The sequence below is a fragment of the Thamnophis sirtalis genome, unplaced genomic scaffold (genome assembly GCF_051295495.1).
Source record: "Thamnophis sirtalis isolate CommonGarterSnake01/CBP01778 unplaced genomic scaffold, rThaSir2_p1.2 scaffold_13, whole genome shotgun sequence".
Taxonomy (NCBI): domain Eukaryota; kingdom Metazoa; phylum Chordata; class Lepidosauria; order Squamata; family Natricidae; genus Thamnophis; species Thamnophis sirtalis.
In genome coordinates, this window is record NW_028261393.1 from 21,850,243 (window position 1) to 21,868,381 (window position 18,139).

General features: G+C 44.2%; 1 protein-coding gene across 1 annotated transcript in view; it reads right to left on the reverse strand.

Moving 5' to 3' along the window:
• The window catches only part of CLSPN (claspin), a 41,570-nt gene that overhangs the window by 17,241 nt on the left and 6,190 nt on the right, over positions 1 to 18,139 (reverse strand). The window contains exons 8-15 of the mRNA XM_087727450.1: positions 15,446 to 15,972; positions 13,170 to 13,364; positions 11,958 to 12,157; positions 7,464 to 7,663; positions 6,614 to 6,678; positions 4,374 to 4,579; positions 2,017 to 2,177; positions 584 to 798 (exon numbers count right to left, since the gene is read on the reverse strand). Of these exons, the coding sequence (XP_087583576.1) occupies positions 584 to 798; positions 2,017 to 2,177; positions 4,374 to 4,579; positions 6,614 to 6,678; positions 7,464 to 7,663; positions 11,958 to 12,157; positions 13,170 to 13,364; positions 15,446 to 15,972 (1,769 nt within the window). The remainder of the gene's footprint in view (positions 1 to 583; positions 799 to 2,016; positions 2,178 to 4,373; positions 4,580 to 6,613; positions 6,679 to 7,463; positions 7,664 to 11,957; positions 12,158 to 13,169; positions 13,365 to 15,445; positions 15,973 to 18,139) is intronic.

Sequence of the window (18,139 nt, forward strand, 5' to 3'; positions counted from 1 at the left end):
CCTGCTTTCTTAGTTGTTCTTGTGTTCTGGCAGCTCTATGCATGTGCACACTGGGAACGGGCTCCAGCTGTTCTTCTGCCTCACTGCTGTCTAGTTTTCTCTCGGCCACCTAGGCAGAGCCCTCGTCTGAGCTTTCCTCAACCCCCAGACTGGCCCATGTTCCTCCCCAACCTCCTCACTGTCCCAACTCTGCTGCCAGCTCTGCTGCCAGCCAGCAGGCCACAACATCATTCTAGGTTGGATGTCCTATGATCTTCCACCTTTTATTTCTTGTCCTGCCCTTAAATGCTTTGTAAAATAGATTGACCCCCCTCTTTTCTACGACAATTGCTCAAGTACTGGAAGGTGGTTATCATATAACCCCAATCCTTCTCTTAGTTAGACTAGTCACACCTAGTTCCCTCAGTCATTCATCATACGGTTAAGCCTCCAGACCCCTTATCATCTTTGTTGCTCTTCTCTGAATTCTTTCTAGTGTCTCAACATCTTTTTTGTATCATGGGGACCAGAACTGGATTCTTCATTGTGCTCTTAATTATAGCAATTATCCCTCTTGTACTTTTCAGAGGAGACACCAACTCACCCTGAGATGGAAATTTCCCTGAGCAAAGATGGAGCAATTCCTCCATGTCTGACTTCTTGCCGCTGCCTGGGTTAGGAGATTGTTGGTTCTGCCCAGAATACAGATCAAACAATTCACCCATGTTGGCATCCATCGCATTCTCGTCCATGCTGGCCAAAGGCAGACGGCTCTTGCAGGACTGATATTTGTTCCGGTGAGGGCCAACGTTCAAAAACCTGAAAGTCAAGAGTGGATTTTATAAGGTGCCCTTAAGGCCAATTCGGATAGTCCCCCCCCCCTCCCGTGCGGATTTGTTTAATAAACCAGGGTTTATCAAACAGACAGCAACTGCTGGCTGTATCCAGAATAAACAAGCCAACCACCACCAAGTGAACCTGCTAGTTTTTGGACTTGGAAATCCATATAGAACAGTGTTTCCTCAATCGTAGCCATTTTAAGATGTGTGGACTTCAACTCCCAGAATTCCACAACCATCACTACTCCACAACCAGCAGTATTCTGGGAGTTGAAGTCCACATATCTTAAAATGGCTACAATTGGGGAAACACTGATCTAGAATAATGTGAGTTTCAGTTCTTATATGTCAGCCCTTTTAAGCTAGGCCAGGAGAGGAAAGGGTACAAGGATTTCAGGAATGCAGCTTAAGAACACTAAACAGAACAACGGAATCTTTAAAATCTGCCAAGTTAACCCTCTGCCTTTTCTTATACTGAACCGAATCAATATAGCAGGGTGTCAAACTCGCGACCCACAGGCCAAATGCGTCACACCCTGGCCACACCTATCCCCGTTTTAGCAAAAGGGGGGGAAAGTCACAATACGTCACGTGCAGGGATGGGTTTAAAAAATTTTTAGCAACCAGTTCTCTGCCTGGTTGCTGAGTGCGCGTGACCATCTTGGCCTCCTGCCCCATGGTGGGGAGGGGGCATTTTTGCCCTCCCCAGGCTCCCGAGGTTTTCCTCGAGTCTCCGGGAGGGCAAAAACGGCCTCTCCCGGGCTCCAGAGGCCAGAAACGGAGTCATTTCTGGACTTCCGGGACGTCTGTTTTTCGCCCTCCCAGAGCCTCTGCCCAGGCCCTGCACTTGCCTGGCATCCAAAATGGGCCACGTGGCGACTCCTGAGAAGGGTGGGGTGGGCGGGACCAGCCAGTGCTTGCAACTACCGGTTCAGTGAACCAGATGTAAAATTAGCATCCAGTTCACCTGCAGCGGTTGAATCCCACCCCTGGTCACGCGAGGACACGATGATGAGAGTTTGACCCCCTGTAATATAGGATTATTTTGAGTTTCTTTCTCCTGTCTTCCTTTCTCAGGATCAATCTGGGTACAATTTTCTTTTCATGGTTCCTGCATAGCTTCGTCAGCATTAGCATTCGCCTGTTATCACCTTACATTTTTTTTAAAATCAATGCTTTGTGTTCCTCTGCTACCTACCCATCTGCATCAAGCAACTGACTCTGCGTGTCATCCTCTAGGGAGAACTGGAACTGAAACCTTCCCCCGGTTGGAACTGGGCTTTTCTCCTCCGGTGTAACATTGTAGAGATCCTGGGAATCTTCGATGGGTAGTGATGGCTCCGATGCTTTGCCTGAACTCTGCGTAGATCCCAAACAAAATAGAAACTCATTAATACAGGCCAGATCTTCAACCCACATCAGAAAGTAAACAGGTGAGAGGAGGAGACAGAGGAAAGAATATCAGAGGACACTTGAAATTAGAGGTAGTCCTTGACTTACAATCACAACGGGGACCAGAATTTCCATTGCTAAGTAAAGAGATTGTTAAATGAGCCACACTTGATTTTACAACCTTTTATGCCAAGGCTGTTAAGCGAATCACCAGTTATTATTTATTTGGAAATTTTATATTGCTGCCTACTCACTCGCAGGCAACCTGTTAAGTGAATTGTGCAGTCGTTAAATGAATCTGGCTTGCGTTGGCTTGATGGAAGCTGGCTGGGAAAGTCACAAACGATGGTCACATGACCCAGGATGCTGCAACTGTCGTAAACACATGCTAGTTTGCCCAGTGCCCGAAGTTTGATCATGTGACCCTGGGAATGACCAGTTGCAAGTTATTTCTTCCAGTGCCACTGTAATTTTGAGCAGTCATTAATGGTTGTAAGTCAAAAACTAAAGGTAAAGGTTCCCCTTGCACATATGTGCTAGTTGTTCCCAACTCTAAGGGGTGGTGCTCATCTCCGTTTCAAAGCCAAAGAGCCAGCGCTGTCCAAAGACATCTCCGTGGTCATGTGGCCGGCATGACTAAATGCCAAAGGCGCACGGAACGCTGTTACCTTCCCACCAAAGGTGGTTCCTATTTTCTCTACTTGCATTTTTACATGCTTTCGAACTGCTAGGTTGGCAGAAGCTGGGACAAGTAACGGGAGCTCACTCCATTACACGGCGCTAGGGATTCAAACCGCCACTTTTCTGCTCGACAAGCTCGGCGTCTTAGTCACTGGCCTCATTTAATGACCAAATTGGGACCAGCAATTTGGCCATTAAATGAAGCAGTTGCAGTGAAATGATCTTACTGTCAGTTTCTTGGAGGTCTAGGCCCAGGGTTGCAGATGACTCTCTGCGTTCTTTGGAGGGAGGACAACTGCAGCCACTGCCACATCGCTGGCATCTGCTTGAATGATAAATGGATGCTCTGGGTTTGGGAGTTTGAAGATTGGCTCTTTGGCAAATCGTCTTCTGAGTGCCTCAAATGCCTTCTGGCACTCTGGGGTCCACTGTAGTGGTTGCCTGGATTGCGGTTTAACCCCACCTACCCCTCCCATTTTTAATAGTTCAGTAATCAGGTGGGAGATTACAGCAAACGAGGGGATGGTACGCTGGTTTAACAGCTGCAGACAGGAAGGCACTACAGAGCATGATCAATTCAGCACAAGAAACCATTGGTTGCCCTCTGACACCACTGGATGACATCGCCAGGCCTCACTGCTTTAGCAGAGTAAGGAAGATACTCAGATGATTCACACCCTGGTCAGTGTCTCTTTGCTCTTCTACCATCAGGCAGAAGACATCAAAGCATAGCCAGCCGAACAAACAGGTTTAAAAATACTTTCTATCCTTGGGCTGTCAAGACTCTTAAACACAACCACAATACTCCACACACACAGAGAAATGTATAACTTTTTAAATTTTTCTTTCTTTTTCTTTTCCTAATTACTTGCATAGGGATTATTCTTTATGCTATTTATATTATACTATTTATATTTGTTGTCAGGGATTGCATCAGTGAGGCTAAAACCAATTTCGTTTTATACATGATGTGCAATGACCATAAAGGCTCTACTATACTATGAACTATCTGTAGTAGTTTGCGAACCCTAGGAAGCTTTGGGGTTTGCTTGTGGGTGTGAGGAGGCTGCCCGTCTAGGACGGCTTTGACTTTACCTGGGTCCATCTCTACGTCCTCACTGGAGACTCTATACCCCAGGTAGCCTAGGTTGGAGTGGTAAAATTCGCATTTAGATAGTTTTGCGTATAGCTTGGCCACGAGGTGTTTCTTGATTACCTGGCGCACCAGGCTTCAGGGTTTCCAATAAGAGGAGAACCGCCCTACTAATCATTGCTACTGTTGGTGGTATAAGAGGGATGGCAGGAGGTGTGGGGGATTCAAACCCCCGTTACAAGATGCAGAACCTCCTCTAGAAACTTTCTCGCACCATTTAAAACTTGCAACACTTTCTTCATCCTTTTGCATTGTGTGTCTTTGTACTCTCACTAATTCATTTAGCACCAAACTAACATGCTGTAAAGACTAAAGCAACAGTGGCTTACCTTAGAAGCTGAGCTGAGGAAGCTTGTTTTGAAGAAGCCCGGAGAAGGAGAGCGGGCTGCTCCAACCGCAGAGAAAAAGTGGCCTCCACGTCCCATTTGCTTATTACATGGCTGATAAGAGGGAATCATGGAGCCGATGAGCTCAAAGCTGCTATTGTGGCTGTTCTCCTTTGCCAAGGTTGGCAGCAAAAATGAATCTTCATCATCTAAGAGAAGGAAAAGGGCGAGAATAGAAAACATGACCCATTTTAGAGAAATAATAAAAGTGAAGACATTCGGCACTTCAGGTATACTATTTAAAATCATATTTCTTTTTAAATAAATAATCCAATCAGCAGCACCTACAAGCGGACAGAGGAAGTGATGAAAAAAGTACAGATTGCAACCATTTGGTTAGTGAATATCCAAAGTTACAACGTCACTGGAAAAAAAAAAGACTTATGACTGGTTTTCACACATAAACCTGCATGGTCACATGAGTCAAATTTGAGAACTTGGCAACTGGCATGTATTTATAACATTTGCACTGTCCTTGGAACCTTCCCAGCTGGCTTCCAACAAAGTAGGGGGTGTGGGAGCCAGATTCACTTAACAACATGATTCACATTAACAATCACATCAAAAATGTATACAAGGGGCAAATCTCACTTAATAACCCCCTTACTTAGCAAAGGAAATCTGGGGCTCGATTCTGGTTGTAGGTCGAAGAATATCTGTATTGTCACATTGCCACACAAGCCCCACCCCTTTTCCAATGGTATTACAGCTTTCAGCCTTCTGTTGAAAGAACCAAGAGTCTACAAACTCTGCTGAACCATGGTTAACTTCCACCTAAGTGGTTTAGTTTACTGTGTGAATCCAGACTTTTGGTTTAGTTTACCATTCAGTCCCATAAAATTGATTCATTCGGGTACCAGATCAATCACATAGGTGACCAGAACTACAAATAAACTACTGTGTTTTCCAGAAAATAAGACAGAGTCTTATTTTCTTTTGACCCCCAAAATAAACACTTGGCCTTATTTTTGAGATCTTATTATTTTTGAGGTGCAGGAGGCGGTGAGTGTGGTCACCTCATGGCTGCTGCTGTGTTGCAATATTTTCGGGGGAGGGCTTATTTTCGGGGGAGGGCTTATTTTAGTGCATGTGCTCAAAAGCCTGATTGGGCTTATTATCTGGGGAGGTCTTATTTTCAGGGAAACAGGGTAGCAGGCTGGAATTGCTGTATAAGACAGCTTCTTAGGATCCTAAACTCTCCAGCACACATTTAATTGCATGGCACTGGTCCAATCAGAACAACTCAGGTGAACAGGTGAGTTTATTTTTAATGCATGCAGTGACAAGCTTTTAAATCTTATGCTTCATACTGTCTCTTCCTCCTTCCACTATTTACAGGAACATGGTTTTGTCACTGTCACCTGCTGAAGGATTAAGCCCAACAAGTGCAGCTGGACTCACGACCTGCTTGGGAGCGCCATGAAGCATGGCTGTTTAAAAAGCAGTTGGCTGTCCAGATCAGTCCCAGGGTTGAGTTTCCAAGAAGCCCCTCCAAAATAAAACCAGATGATTTATCCACTGCCCACTAAAAATGAAAACAGCAATGTCACTAATATACAATAATACAGTAGCAGAGTTGGAAGGGACCTTGGAGGTCTTCTAGTCCAACCCCCTGCCTAGACAGGAAACCCTACACCACTTCAGATAAATGGCTATCCAACATCTTCATAAAGACTTCCAGTGTTGGGGCATTCACAACTTCTGGAGGCCAGTTGTTCCACTGATTGATTGTTCTAACTGTCAGGAAATTTCTCCTCAGTTCTAGGTTGCTTCTCTCCTTGATTAGTTTCCACCCATTGCTTCTTGTTCTACCCTCAGATGCCTTGGAGAATAGCTTGACTCCCTCTTCTTTGGGGCAACCCCTGAGATATTGGAAGACTGCTACCATGTTTCCCCTAGTCCTTCTTTTCATTAAACTAGACATACCCAGTTCCTGCAACCGTCCTTCATATGTTCCACATGTTATATATCTTTCAGGTGATTCTAAGGTAGCAGTTTTATAGTTTGAGGCCTAAGGACAGGGCCTCCTTCTATTTTCTTAATGGATGTAATCCACTCTGAGCGACAAGTGTGAAAAGCAGAATATAAAAAAACGACAGTAAAGAAAAGAGTCTGCAATGCCCTTGTTGCCTTGTTCACCAGGAAAAGGGTGGAAAGAAACAACAGAGGGACAGATGCTCTACCTTGCTTCTCTGCTCTCTTGCTCAGGGCTTCCTCCAGCTCAACTTTTTCACCGGCCAAAAAACATCTGCCAAAAAACAAAACCCATTTAAGATATCAATATGATTTATCAGCACAACATGCTACCTACTTTGATTTATTTTAAATGTGTCTTAATTATTAGTTTTGGCTTCTAGATCCACCGAGCAATTATTCACGGAAATGCAAGTTAATTTTATAAACAAAAGGAACAAATACAAAGGGATACAGAGAAAGGAGTTGCCCCGAGGTAACATGAGAGGCTAATAAATTTTCTAACGGATTAAATAACACAGTTCATCGAGATGTTTTTGTAGCCTTTGACAGTTATAAAAGATAATGGCTATCAGCTCTCCCAAAATAAGGTTTAGGGCAGGGATGGCTAACCTTTTTGTCATCGCGTGCCAAAAGCATGCCCACGGGAGCATGACAGAGCACCTGCACCCATAATGCAATGCCCCCGGATTGTGGGAAGGGCCCCCCAATTGTGCTATCCCTCCGCTCCCCCCATGCATGCGGCGCGACACCCCCCGCACCCCTTTTTGTCCCTAGTAGGCCTCCCTGCAGCCTCCTGGGATGAAAAACAGGGCATTGGGGGGGAGGAATCCACCTGTGCTCCCCCGACCCTCCCCCCACATGTGTGCGTCTTCTGCATGCACAGCAGAGACCCGAAAATCAGCTGGTCTGCAGGAGGTGCGCGCACATGCCCGATGGAGCTGAGCTGGGGCGATGGCTTGCATGCCCAGAGAGGGCTCCACCTGCCATAGGTTCTCCATCACGGGTTCAGGGTGTACAATGAAAGCAGTTGCTTTTTCTCTGGATTTTTCCAAGTACCCTATTTTTGAAGAATTGTCTTTAAACAGGAGCAATGTTGACTCCGTGGAAGCAGGCTTTGAAACAACACTGCAGGGCAACCCAACGTTGGCGGCTTCATCTTCATCGGCTGATTCTTTGTCTGTTTCTTTCTCGTCCTCAACATCCTTCTCCCCGAGCTCTTCGTGCTCCTCCTCCATCTCTCCAAGACCATCTGGGTCCTAACGGGACACACACAGACACACAACTCCATGAGTGAAGCAGAACCACAGGTACTCCTTGACTTACAATCAATAGTTCAGTGATTGTTCAAAGTTAACACCAGTGCTCAAAAAAGGATAACAGAATTGGAAGGGACCTTGGAGATCTCCTAGTCCAAATCCCTGCTCAGGAAGGAAACCCTAGGCCCGTGATGGTGAACCTATGGCAAGCAGAGCCCTCTCTGTGGGCACGTGCGCCATCACCAGCGGCTCTTCTGGTTTCTGGCGTGCATGTGCCGTCCAGCTGGTTTTCGCAGGCACCAGAGCGCCAGAAAATGGCCAAAAAAACAGGCATGCATATGCCATCCAGCTGGTCTTTGGGTTTCCGGTGCTCCAGTGTGGGCGAAGATCAGCTGGCTGGCGCGCATATGTGCACAAGCCAGCTGGTTTTTGGGTTTCCAGCACTCGGGCGCGCACACATGCACGGTCGTTCCACTTTGGGCCCTCGGTGCCAAAAAGGTTCACCATCCCTACCCTATACAAGACAAATGGCTTAGGTCCATAAATGGCTTATGATCCCTTTTTTCACATTATGACTGTTGCAGGATCCCCCTGGTCACATGATCAAGATTCAGACGCTTGGCAAGTAGAACCTATTTATGACGGTTGCGGTGTCTCAGGGGGTCACATAATAACACCTTTTGCAACTTTCTCACAAGCAAAGTCAATGGGGGAGCCAGATTCACTTAAAAACCGTGTGACTAACAGCTGCAGTGATTCACTTAGCACCACGGTGGCAAGGAAATTTGCAATATGGGGCACAACTCGCTTAACCATGGTTCCCCTTAGCAACAGAAATGGTGGTGGTGAAGTCAAAGACGACTTATATTTCCAGAAAGGGATAGGTAAAAAAAATAATAATCATGACAGCCTTGCTAGTAAGCTCATAAGGTGAACAGATGTTGTGCCTATAAATCTGTCTCAAACACCCTAGAAGTCTTTTTTGCTAGAATTTATTGTAATGATGGAACAATGAAAAATAGATAACCTTGTATTCCTCCCCACCCCGCTCAAGGCTGTTCTGTTCGGTTCCACCACAAAACCGCGGTCGTCTAAAGCGCGCTCGACAAAACCGTGTACCTGACGTCATCACAGCGCGACGAAAAAAGCACGCTGTGAGAGGTAAAGGTAAAATTAACGTGTAAACCTAAACCTAACCCCCCCAACCTAACCCTAAACCTAACCCTAAACCTAACCCTAAACCTAACCCTAAACCTAACCCTAAACCTAAACCTAATGCTAAACCTAACGCTAACCCTTAACCTAACCCTAACCCTAAACCTAACCCTTATGTGAATCGGCTTGCTTTAAAAGTGCTTTTTAAAGCGCCCCTTTTTCTCCGCGGTGTTTTTTGTCGCGCTGCTGATGACGTCAGCGACACGCTTTAATCGGGCGCACTTTAGTGGACCGCGGTTTTGTCGTGCCACGGTTTTGTTCTATTCCAGTGGTGTCCAAACTTGGGAACTTCAAGACTTGTGGACTTCAATTTCCAGAATTCCCCAGCCAGCCATGGTCCAGCCAAGTCCACAAGTCTTACAGTTCCCAAGTTTAGACACTCCTATTCTATTCTTTCTCCGTATGTTATCCAATTAAAACCCAGTGCAATTTACCTCAGACTGTTTCTTTCTGAAAGTGTTGGCTTGCAGAATTCTGAGCCAGGCTGACCCAGAAGGCACAGCTGGAGAAGGCCACTATAGCATTTAAAACCACCATCAGAGGCAAACTCCAGCAGAACTGAAGATGCACCTTATGTCTCAGCTGGATCTTGACTACTTCAGGAGAACATCAACTTGCATAGTCTAAAACCCTGCCTTCACTAGGTAAAGGTTTCCCTCATGCATATGTGCTAGTTGTTCTCGAATCTAGGGTGGGGGGGTGCACACCTTCGTTACAAAGCCAAAGAGCCAGCACTGTCTGAAGACATCTCCGTGGTCATTGGCCAGCATGACTCAATGCCGAAGGCACACAGAACGCTGTTACCTTCCCACCAAAGGTGGTTTCTATTTTTCTACTTGCATTTTTGCATGCTTTCAGACTGGTAGGTTGGCAAAAGCTAGGACAAGTAATGGGAGCTCACTCCGTTACGCAGCCCTTACTACGGGAGGTATTTTTATGCTCCTGCTAAAGGACCCCAAACAACGTACAAGATCCAATAAAAACAACACAGTGTAACACAATCAATCAACAGGAAAACCACCTCCCTTAAAATAAAATAATGCGGTTATAGAAATTACTACGCTAACGCAGTTAAGGAATTACAACATGTTAGGGAATTTATTTAGTATTGTTCTGAAGTAGGGGTTACTCTATAAATACTTATGTGAACAAATGTGTCTCAGCTGACATCAGAAGCCAGATGACACGAAGGCAACTTTAATTTGGGATTATTCTTTATAGTATTTATGCTGCATTGGGATTATTCTTTATACTATTTATGTTGTTTGTATTTGTTGTCATGAATTGCACCAGTGGGCTAAAGCCCATTTCATTGTAGTTATTTTGTACAATGACAATAAAAGCTATACTAAAAAAAATAAAATCACTGGGCAAGAGTCACAGGGTCACCACTGAGAAAGTCCTGCTCACAACTACTACACCACAAAACTACTACACCACACGCCAGATACACCAGCAGTCGGCTTTGTTTCTGGACTCATTTTGCAGAAATTTGCATCAGGAAACCTTCTTCTGATATTTATTCTACTGGTGGCAATTGCAGAATTCGCCTCTCCTTATGCAAAAGTATGAATAACAACAATAATCATAGATCACAAGCAAATATCTGTCCCTTTCCACCTTTTCTGAAAAGTGGGCGTGAGAACCAGCAAAAATAGATTCCAGGACTCTTAAAGCCGTGATGGCGAACCTATGTCACGCGTGCCACAGGTGGCATGCAGAGCCATATTTTCTGGCATGCCAGTTGTCAACTCTGGCGCGCGCATGATTTTTGGCCTTCTGGAGGGCCGGGGGAGGCCATTTTCGCCCTCCCCAGTCTCTGGAGGCTTTCCTGAAGCCTGGGGAGGGCAAAAAATGGTCCCAACGGGCCAACCGGATGTTCGGAAACAATCCATTTCTGGCTTCCAGAGGGCCTGGGGGGGGGGGGGCAGGAGAGGGCATTTTCTCCCTCCCCAAGCTTCAGGAAAGACTCCTGAGCCTGGGGGTGTTGCACGCATATGCGCAGGTGGCCGGGGAGAATTGGATTGGTGTGGGCACGCGGGCACCCACACAATTTTGTCATACCATAAGAAAAAGGCTCGCCATCACTGCTCCAAAGGAATCCTGACACTGCAAATACATTCCATGCTGCATGGCCAGAACACAATCTGGTAACCATGTTGTAACATGCAGTTAGGGCAAAGGGGCCTAATGCAAATCAAGAACCAAAGTCCCTCTTTCTTTCACTTCATTTTACATCTGGCAGTAGCCAGGAGAAGGATAAGGGAAACACTACGTGAGAAATTGTAATAAAAAGAAGCTGGGATATAACCCATTTGGCATTACTCAGAACCTGCTGCTTTCTCTTTGATACACAACCGTTGAGCAGGGCTGTGAGTTACACTGGATGTAATCCGGTGGTCCTCTCAGCTTCATCCCCAACCAACACTTATCTGATGACTATGTAACTAAGGTGAGATATGGAACAGCCATTTTCATAACGTGGGGTCCTCCAGCCACCTGAAAGACAATCACAGATAATGGCCTGGCCTGAACTGATAGTTAAAAAAAATGCTTTAAAAAAGTTTTTAAAAAGTTCCAACGATTGTGCGGCATAGCTGATTGTTGCCCACCTGATTGTCGGATTCTTTTTCAAAGCATTTTTTTTACTATTGGTTCGGGCAAACCGAAGCCAACTGGCAGCAGACTTCTGAGCATTTCACCCTGCTTTGTACCTTTATGTCCCTGTTCCTTGAGAGTAAATCTCCGTTTCATTAGCCAGGAGAGGTCTAGGTATGGAGCACAGGGATAGGTGAGGTTTCTGACTGCAAAGCTACCCAATAATTAAATCTATAGATCTACCGTCACACTCATTTAAATGCTTTGCTCTGGACAGCTGAAGCCTTTAAAAGATTTCAAGACTTAATTATGGCTGGAGGGTGGGGGGAGGTATTAATTTCAAAGAACTTTTATCTTCTGGGCAGCAAGCCAAGAAAAGATCTCTCTTCATCAGCAGGCCAATTATCTCAATTCCCTGGCTGATTTTTCCCAACTACGTGAAAAAACTTGCCAAAAGAGGAAAAAAGAAAAGGAAAGAGACCTCCTGATTCACTTCTTCTTCTTCTTCCTCCTCCTCCTCCTCCTCCAATTCATCTGACATCTCCTCCTCCTCCTCCTCCTCTTCTTCCTCCATCACCTCGTTATCCAGTTTGAACAACGCATGCCGCTTCTGGCGTTCTTCCATCCTGCGAAGTTTCATAGCTGCCTGCAGTTTAGCCTTCAACGCCTGCAACTTTTCACCTGGGTAGTCAGGGAGACAGGTAGGTTGGATCCCCACATTAAGGCCTGCGCAACCCACCTCTTTAGCTGATGGCCTCCAGCCATCGTTTCAGCAAAGCGACACGCAACTGAGCTAAAAAGCAATAATGGAGGCATCTGAACAAGGAAAGACATTTCACCAATTGACTGGAAGAGCCCTGGGCTTTATTTTCCAAGGCAGTTAAAACAATCCGTCAACACCTTTTGCTTCAAAGCATCCTCGGTGCTGAGTTGCTCTCTTGGCTTCAGAACAAGACCCAAAGGGTTCTGCATTCTTGGGGACAAGATGATGCAGCTGGAGCATCGCGGGCGGTAAGTACGCATGCGCTTGCTGTGCATGTGGTGGACACCGGGCCCCGTTGCAGCATACTGGTTGCAGCGGGATGGGGGAACCCACCACTGATTTACTGCTACCTTGGAAAACCTACTTCTGGTAATGTATAGTATACGATTATTATTTTGGATCCTGCTGAATAAGTTACTGTGCTTTCTGAATGTGATTGCTGCTGCGAACTCCAGCCAGAGTTTGTGGCATTGCAGCCAGATTCAGCACAGCTGATTGACGGGTGGATCGGACTGCCGGAATACCCCCAACCAACTGTTCCAGGCTTGCCAAAGGCCATCTCTGCCTCCATGCCTCACGTTTTTGGCCTCTGGTGGGGAGCTACATTCGGTGCATAAGGCGCATCCAAATTTTCACCCTCTTTTTTGGGGGGGAAGGTCCATCTTAAACTCCGAAAAATACGGTATGTGTACCTTAACGCCAGTTAGTTGTCTTGACTATTCCCATGCTGGTGGTTGTGTTTGCATGACACAGGTGAGCTAGACTTCAAATTTTATAACTTCCTGGACCACAGAGTTGAATTCCAACTCACAGTGAAGGGAATTTGTTTGATTCACAGATCAATCAATGGTAGAGCTTCCTATGTGCTAAGCATCCTGCTTCCAAGAGAATCAACCCTTAAACCTTGAATCTGTGCTCTCCTAAGCATACCTGGCTTAGTCCGGGCAGCATCCTGTACCATCTCTGTAGCCAGCATTACTGGTACTACGTCCGCTTTCAGCTCCTCCTTGCCATCATTCATCACTTCTTTACGAATAATGTTCACGCTCACCATTCGCTGTTCTGTTTTTGGTTTGGCCATGTGAAATGCATGCTTTACAAAGCGTTCTTTCAAAGCTTCCAGTTCTACAAAACCCAAAGAAAATTGCAAAAGGAAATTGACTAGAATCACTTGTACAATAATTATAACCTTTTTTCATTTTTTTACAAAAGCCAATTCAATACTGGATTCACCCATAACTCAATTCTGCAAAGTTATCCACTCAGTTTCTTTATATTTGTTGCAGATAACAGGAAACAAATTTGTCTCTTGAACAAATCATAAAATACCACAGATCTAAAATCAGGACTCAAGATAAAATCAAGATAAAGGATGCTCAAGCATTCTTTTCATTTAAGAGTAATTCTGTTATTTGAATGAGGATACCACCGACAGCATCCTCCACCTACTAATGGTCAAATTTATATTAGCTTCTGCAAATTAGGAACTGCTCCAGTCTATCATAATAGAAAGAAAACTTTTATTTCATTTCCTTCTCTTCTTGCGACTGCTGTGTGCCGTAATGATTACCATGAATATCTATATGCAACAGGTTATTATTTTAAATGTGTAAATAAACTGAAAAAATGGCTTTCATAAAGTGGTTAAATATTTGGAACTATCTTTTTCATAAAATCAGTTTTGGAAGTATTTCTTTTTGGGGTAATTTCTGCAGCTGATTTTGAAAAAAAAAAACAAAATCAAATTACCTTGTCTTTTGCTTGACCTCAGGAGGGCAAACAGCAAATATCGGGCAGAAAAGAAGAAGTAAAACCAAAACTCATTGATTGGATGGGTATTTATGAGAATTATCTCTCTGCCTTTTTAATCAATGTTTTTTTCTGTTCTTGCTTTTGATTTAAATTGCATATTTAAATTCCTTGTATTAAAGGAATTTATTACAGGTAGTCCTTGAATTACAAAGAAATTTGGGCTATAATTCTCATTGCTAAGCAATGCAGTCAATATAGCACAAAAATGTTTAGGGTTGTGAATCCTTCAGTCCTGGTTGTTGTCATTAAGGCAATGGCAAAGCCAGCAGGAAATTGCAAGTCCTGGGCAAAGGCAGGTAAGTGGCTGCGGCTGAGGGAGGGCGCTTGAGAGTGGGGCAGAGAAGAAGTGCAGCAAGGGTCAAAGAGTGTGTATGGATAGGGGAGACTTGCCCCATCAACTTGTGGATTCCCCTGCTAGCTTCCCCATTGGCTTTCTGGGGAAGCTGACAGAAAAGGTCACAAATGATAATCACATGATTGTGGGGAGGCTCAACTAATTAAGTGCAAGTGGGTTGCCAAGGACCTTGATTGCAATCACATGACCATGGATAATGGGATGGCCAGAACCCCAAGGACTGGCTGCAACCATTAGTTTAGCAATACTGTAATTTTAGTCATTGAAGTTGTGAGTGGAGGAGTCCTTTGGTGCTCTCCGAGCTTGGTTGATTTATTGCAGACGTTTCATTACCTGAACTAGGTAACATCATTAGTGCTAGGAGGGGAGTGTTCAAGGAACCAAGAGCAAACCTCACTCCTTCTAGCACTGATGATGTTACCTAGTTCGGATAACGAAACATCTGCAAGAAAACAACCAAGCTCAGAGAACGCCAAGGACCTCTCATTTCAACCCCGAGCTACAAATATTCTCCTTTATTGGAAGTTGTCAATTGTAAGTCAAGGACTATCCACCCTGTTTCCCTGAAAATAAGACACACACACACCCCAGATAATAAGCCCAATCGGGCTTTTGAACGCATGCACTAAAATAAGCCCCCCCTCAAAAAATATTGCAACAGAGGCAGCCATGAGGTGACCACCTGCATTTCAAAAATAATAAGACCTCCCCGAAAATAAGGCCAAGTGCTTATTTCGGGGGGGGGAGAAAATAAGACAGGGTCTTATTTTCGGGAAAACACAATATATGTGAGCTGGGAGACTGATTTGACAAATTATGGTATCATCTTTGATAATCAATTACTGCTGCTGCTATAATTCAATACAAAAAAGGCAAAAAATAGCAGATTGTTCAGGAAAAGATGCAACATGAAAGGTCTTTCCTACTCCCCCCCCCCAGCAAACCTCTCAGAATAAATTGCACGAGGGGCTTCTACACAAAGAGGCTTAGCAGAGCTCTACACATAGCAGCAATCTGACCAGGCTCAGGGTCACCATACCTCTGTTGGGTTCAGGCTCATCAAGGTCAATAAAGGGCTCTATGCCAGAGCATAGCTTAGGCTTAATACTCAGATCCACCCCCAGCTTCCGAAGCCGATCCAATCGGGACTTTTTAATCTTGTCACCAGGAATTTCCACCAGGGGCTCCAAGTCTTGACCGGGTTCTTGGGGTACCCCAGGCAATTCCAATGATTGCGCCTCTCTTTCTTCAACCATATTTCCCTCCAGTTTCTCCTCTGGTGGTTTGATGGAGTCAGCAGGGACTTCATTAAGCTCTCCTTCTTTCCTGGAACTTAGATCCTCGCTAAATTCTGCTTTGGAACCTTCATTCTGCTTATCTTCTTCCAAGCAATCTCCTTTCAAATGCTCCGTTTCCTCTGCGGAGGAGCTGCCTGCAAAACCTGAATTTGGCTGGTCCAATATTCCTGGCTGAAGAGGCTGTTCTTTCCCATTGCTATGGCAGCTGATACTGGAATCCCCTGTCACGTTATCTTCTTGGAATGAGTTGGGTTGAGTTTTCATTGACCTGTTTATCAAGACACAGGTAAATTAGTAACCTCCTCTTTTCCCTTGAATTCAGTCAATTAGGCTAAAACATATAAAGAACATTCGCTGGAATTGGGTATGTCTAGTTTAATGAAAAGAAAGACTAGAGGAGACATGATAGCAGTGTTCCAATATCTCAGGGGTTGCCACAAAGAAGAGGGAGTCAAACTATTCTCCAAGGCACCTGAGGGTAGAACAAGAAGCAATGGGTGGAAACTAATCAAGAAGAGAAGCAACTTAGAACTGAGGAGAAATTTCCTGACAGTCAGAAGATTTAATCAGTGGAACAAGCCTCCAGAAGTTGTGAATGCCCCAACACTGGAAGATTTTAAGAAGATGTTGGATAACCATTTGTCTGAAATGATACAGGGTTTCCTGTCTAGGCAGGGGGTTGGACTAGAAGACCTCCAAGGTCCCTTCCAACTCTGTTATTCTATTCGAATTCAAAACGTGAGACAATCAAGCTAAAGGTATTTCTTTTTTCTTTTCTCTCTCTTTTCTTTTCTTAGGTGGGTGACATGATTAGAAATTAGAAAAAAGCCTTTTAATAAAGGGTGACAGAACTAAAACTAGAAGGATTAACTCCAATGCTCCATTACCTGCCCTGGTTCAAATCAAGGTGCTGTCTCTCTCTCTCTCTCTCTGTGTGTGTGTGTGTGTGTCTGTGTGTGTGTGTGTGTGTGTGTGTGTGTATAGCAGAATTCTGGAGTGCCTCGAGCAATTTCAACCAAACATGGTACACAGATGACTTACTCTCTGGAAACAAATACTGTGGGGGTAAGACACCCCTAACAGCCCTCAGGTATGTGTTCTGTTAAGATACAGCCTGTTGTGCCTTAAAATGGGTTCTGCTTTACTGTCGTAAAATGGCTTCTACTGTGCAGTGCAGTGGAGTTGCCCTGGTAATGGCTTCACAGTACTCCACAAGGGGGTTCCCTCTGGTAAGGGGGGAAATCCAAAATTAGAAATTATGTTTGGTCTGGACATTTTCCCTCTATAAATAAATACCTGGGCAATGTCGGGTTATCCGATAGTCATCTATAAAGACCTTCATGCCACATGGAGCATTTTTGAGGAATTGTTATCTCTCCTGGATTATATCCGTCTGGAAAGATCAGGCAGAGGTTATGCCTTCTGCAGTTACATCCACCCCCTACCCCAAACACTCATATGGTTCGCATCCTAATGATGTTCCAGAGATCTTTTAAAATATAGTTGCTCTCCTAAGTTTCACATGGGGTAAAATTTGTATTTTATCTTGTGCGATATTGTTACTGAGATGCTCTAGTTCCTTTTTTTGCTTTATTGTTTTAAATTGTAACCTGCTCTGGAAGCGATCTGGCATCAAGCAGCCTCCAAATCCAATCAAACCTTATTATATTTATATAATATTTCTGACATAATTACACTTTATGATTTATGAAGCTGCAACAGAAACTACCAACTTCTGCACAAAATTCCAGAACAAAGAAAATGTCAATCAGTTCACTTCTACATGCCAAAGTAGTAAAACCTTCAAGCTCAGATTAAGTAACAGGTATAAATATAAGAATATGCTAAACGGGAAGATTTTCATATCAATTGGGGCTAATTGGGGTAACAGTTATTCTGTACTTATGTACACACTATAGTTTGAGTAACAATTTTTTGAATTAAGAAACAGTCAAGCCCCAGTAAAATATGAAAATTCAACAAGGTATAAAAATCAAGAAAGTATTATCACAGCGCTACATAGCATATTATCTAAAAGGGACAAGGGCAAAACTGTGGACTCTGAATTAAAAGAATTCTTCAAGCTTATCCAGTTTTATCCAAGGAAAACAAAGAGTATTGAGAAAGGTTCTCAAATTAAAAACTCTGCATATTGGCTTATTTTACATAGCATTCTTGGGATGTTTTTGTTAAGACAAAAAGCCAGGACAGACAACAAAACTCAATTCTTGACATTTATAATCTTTTTCAGAGACATCGCTTCAATTTTTGAAATTGCAGCAAGCATATTTTCATATCCACAAAATGTAGAAATATATATATATATTTCTTTTAGAAGCTGGATCGTGCATCCAACTGCAGCTTACGCTGTTCCAACAGTGTCAGCAAAGAACGTTGAGAAGTTAAAAGAATATTGGGGGGGGGGGGGGGGGAAG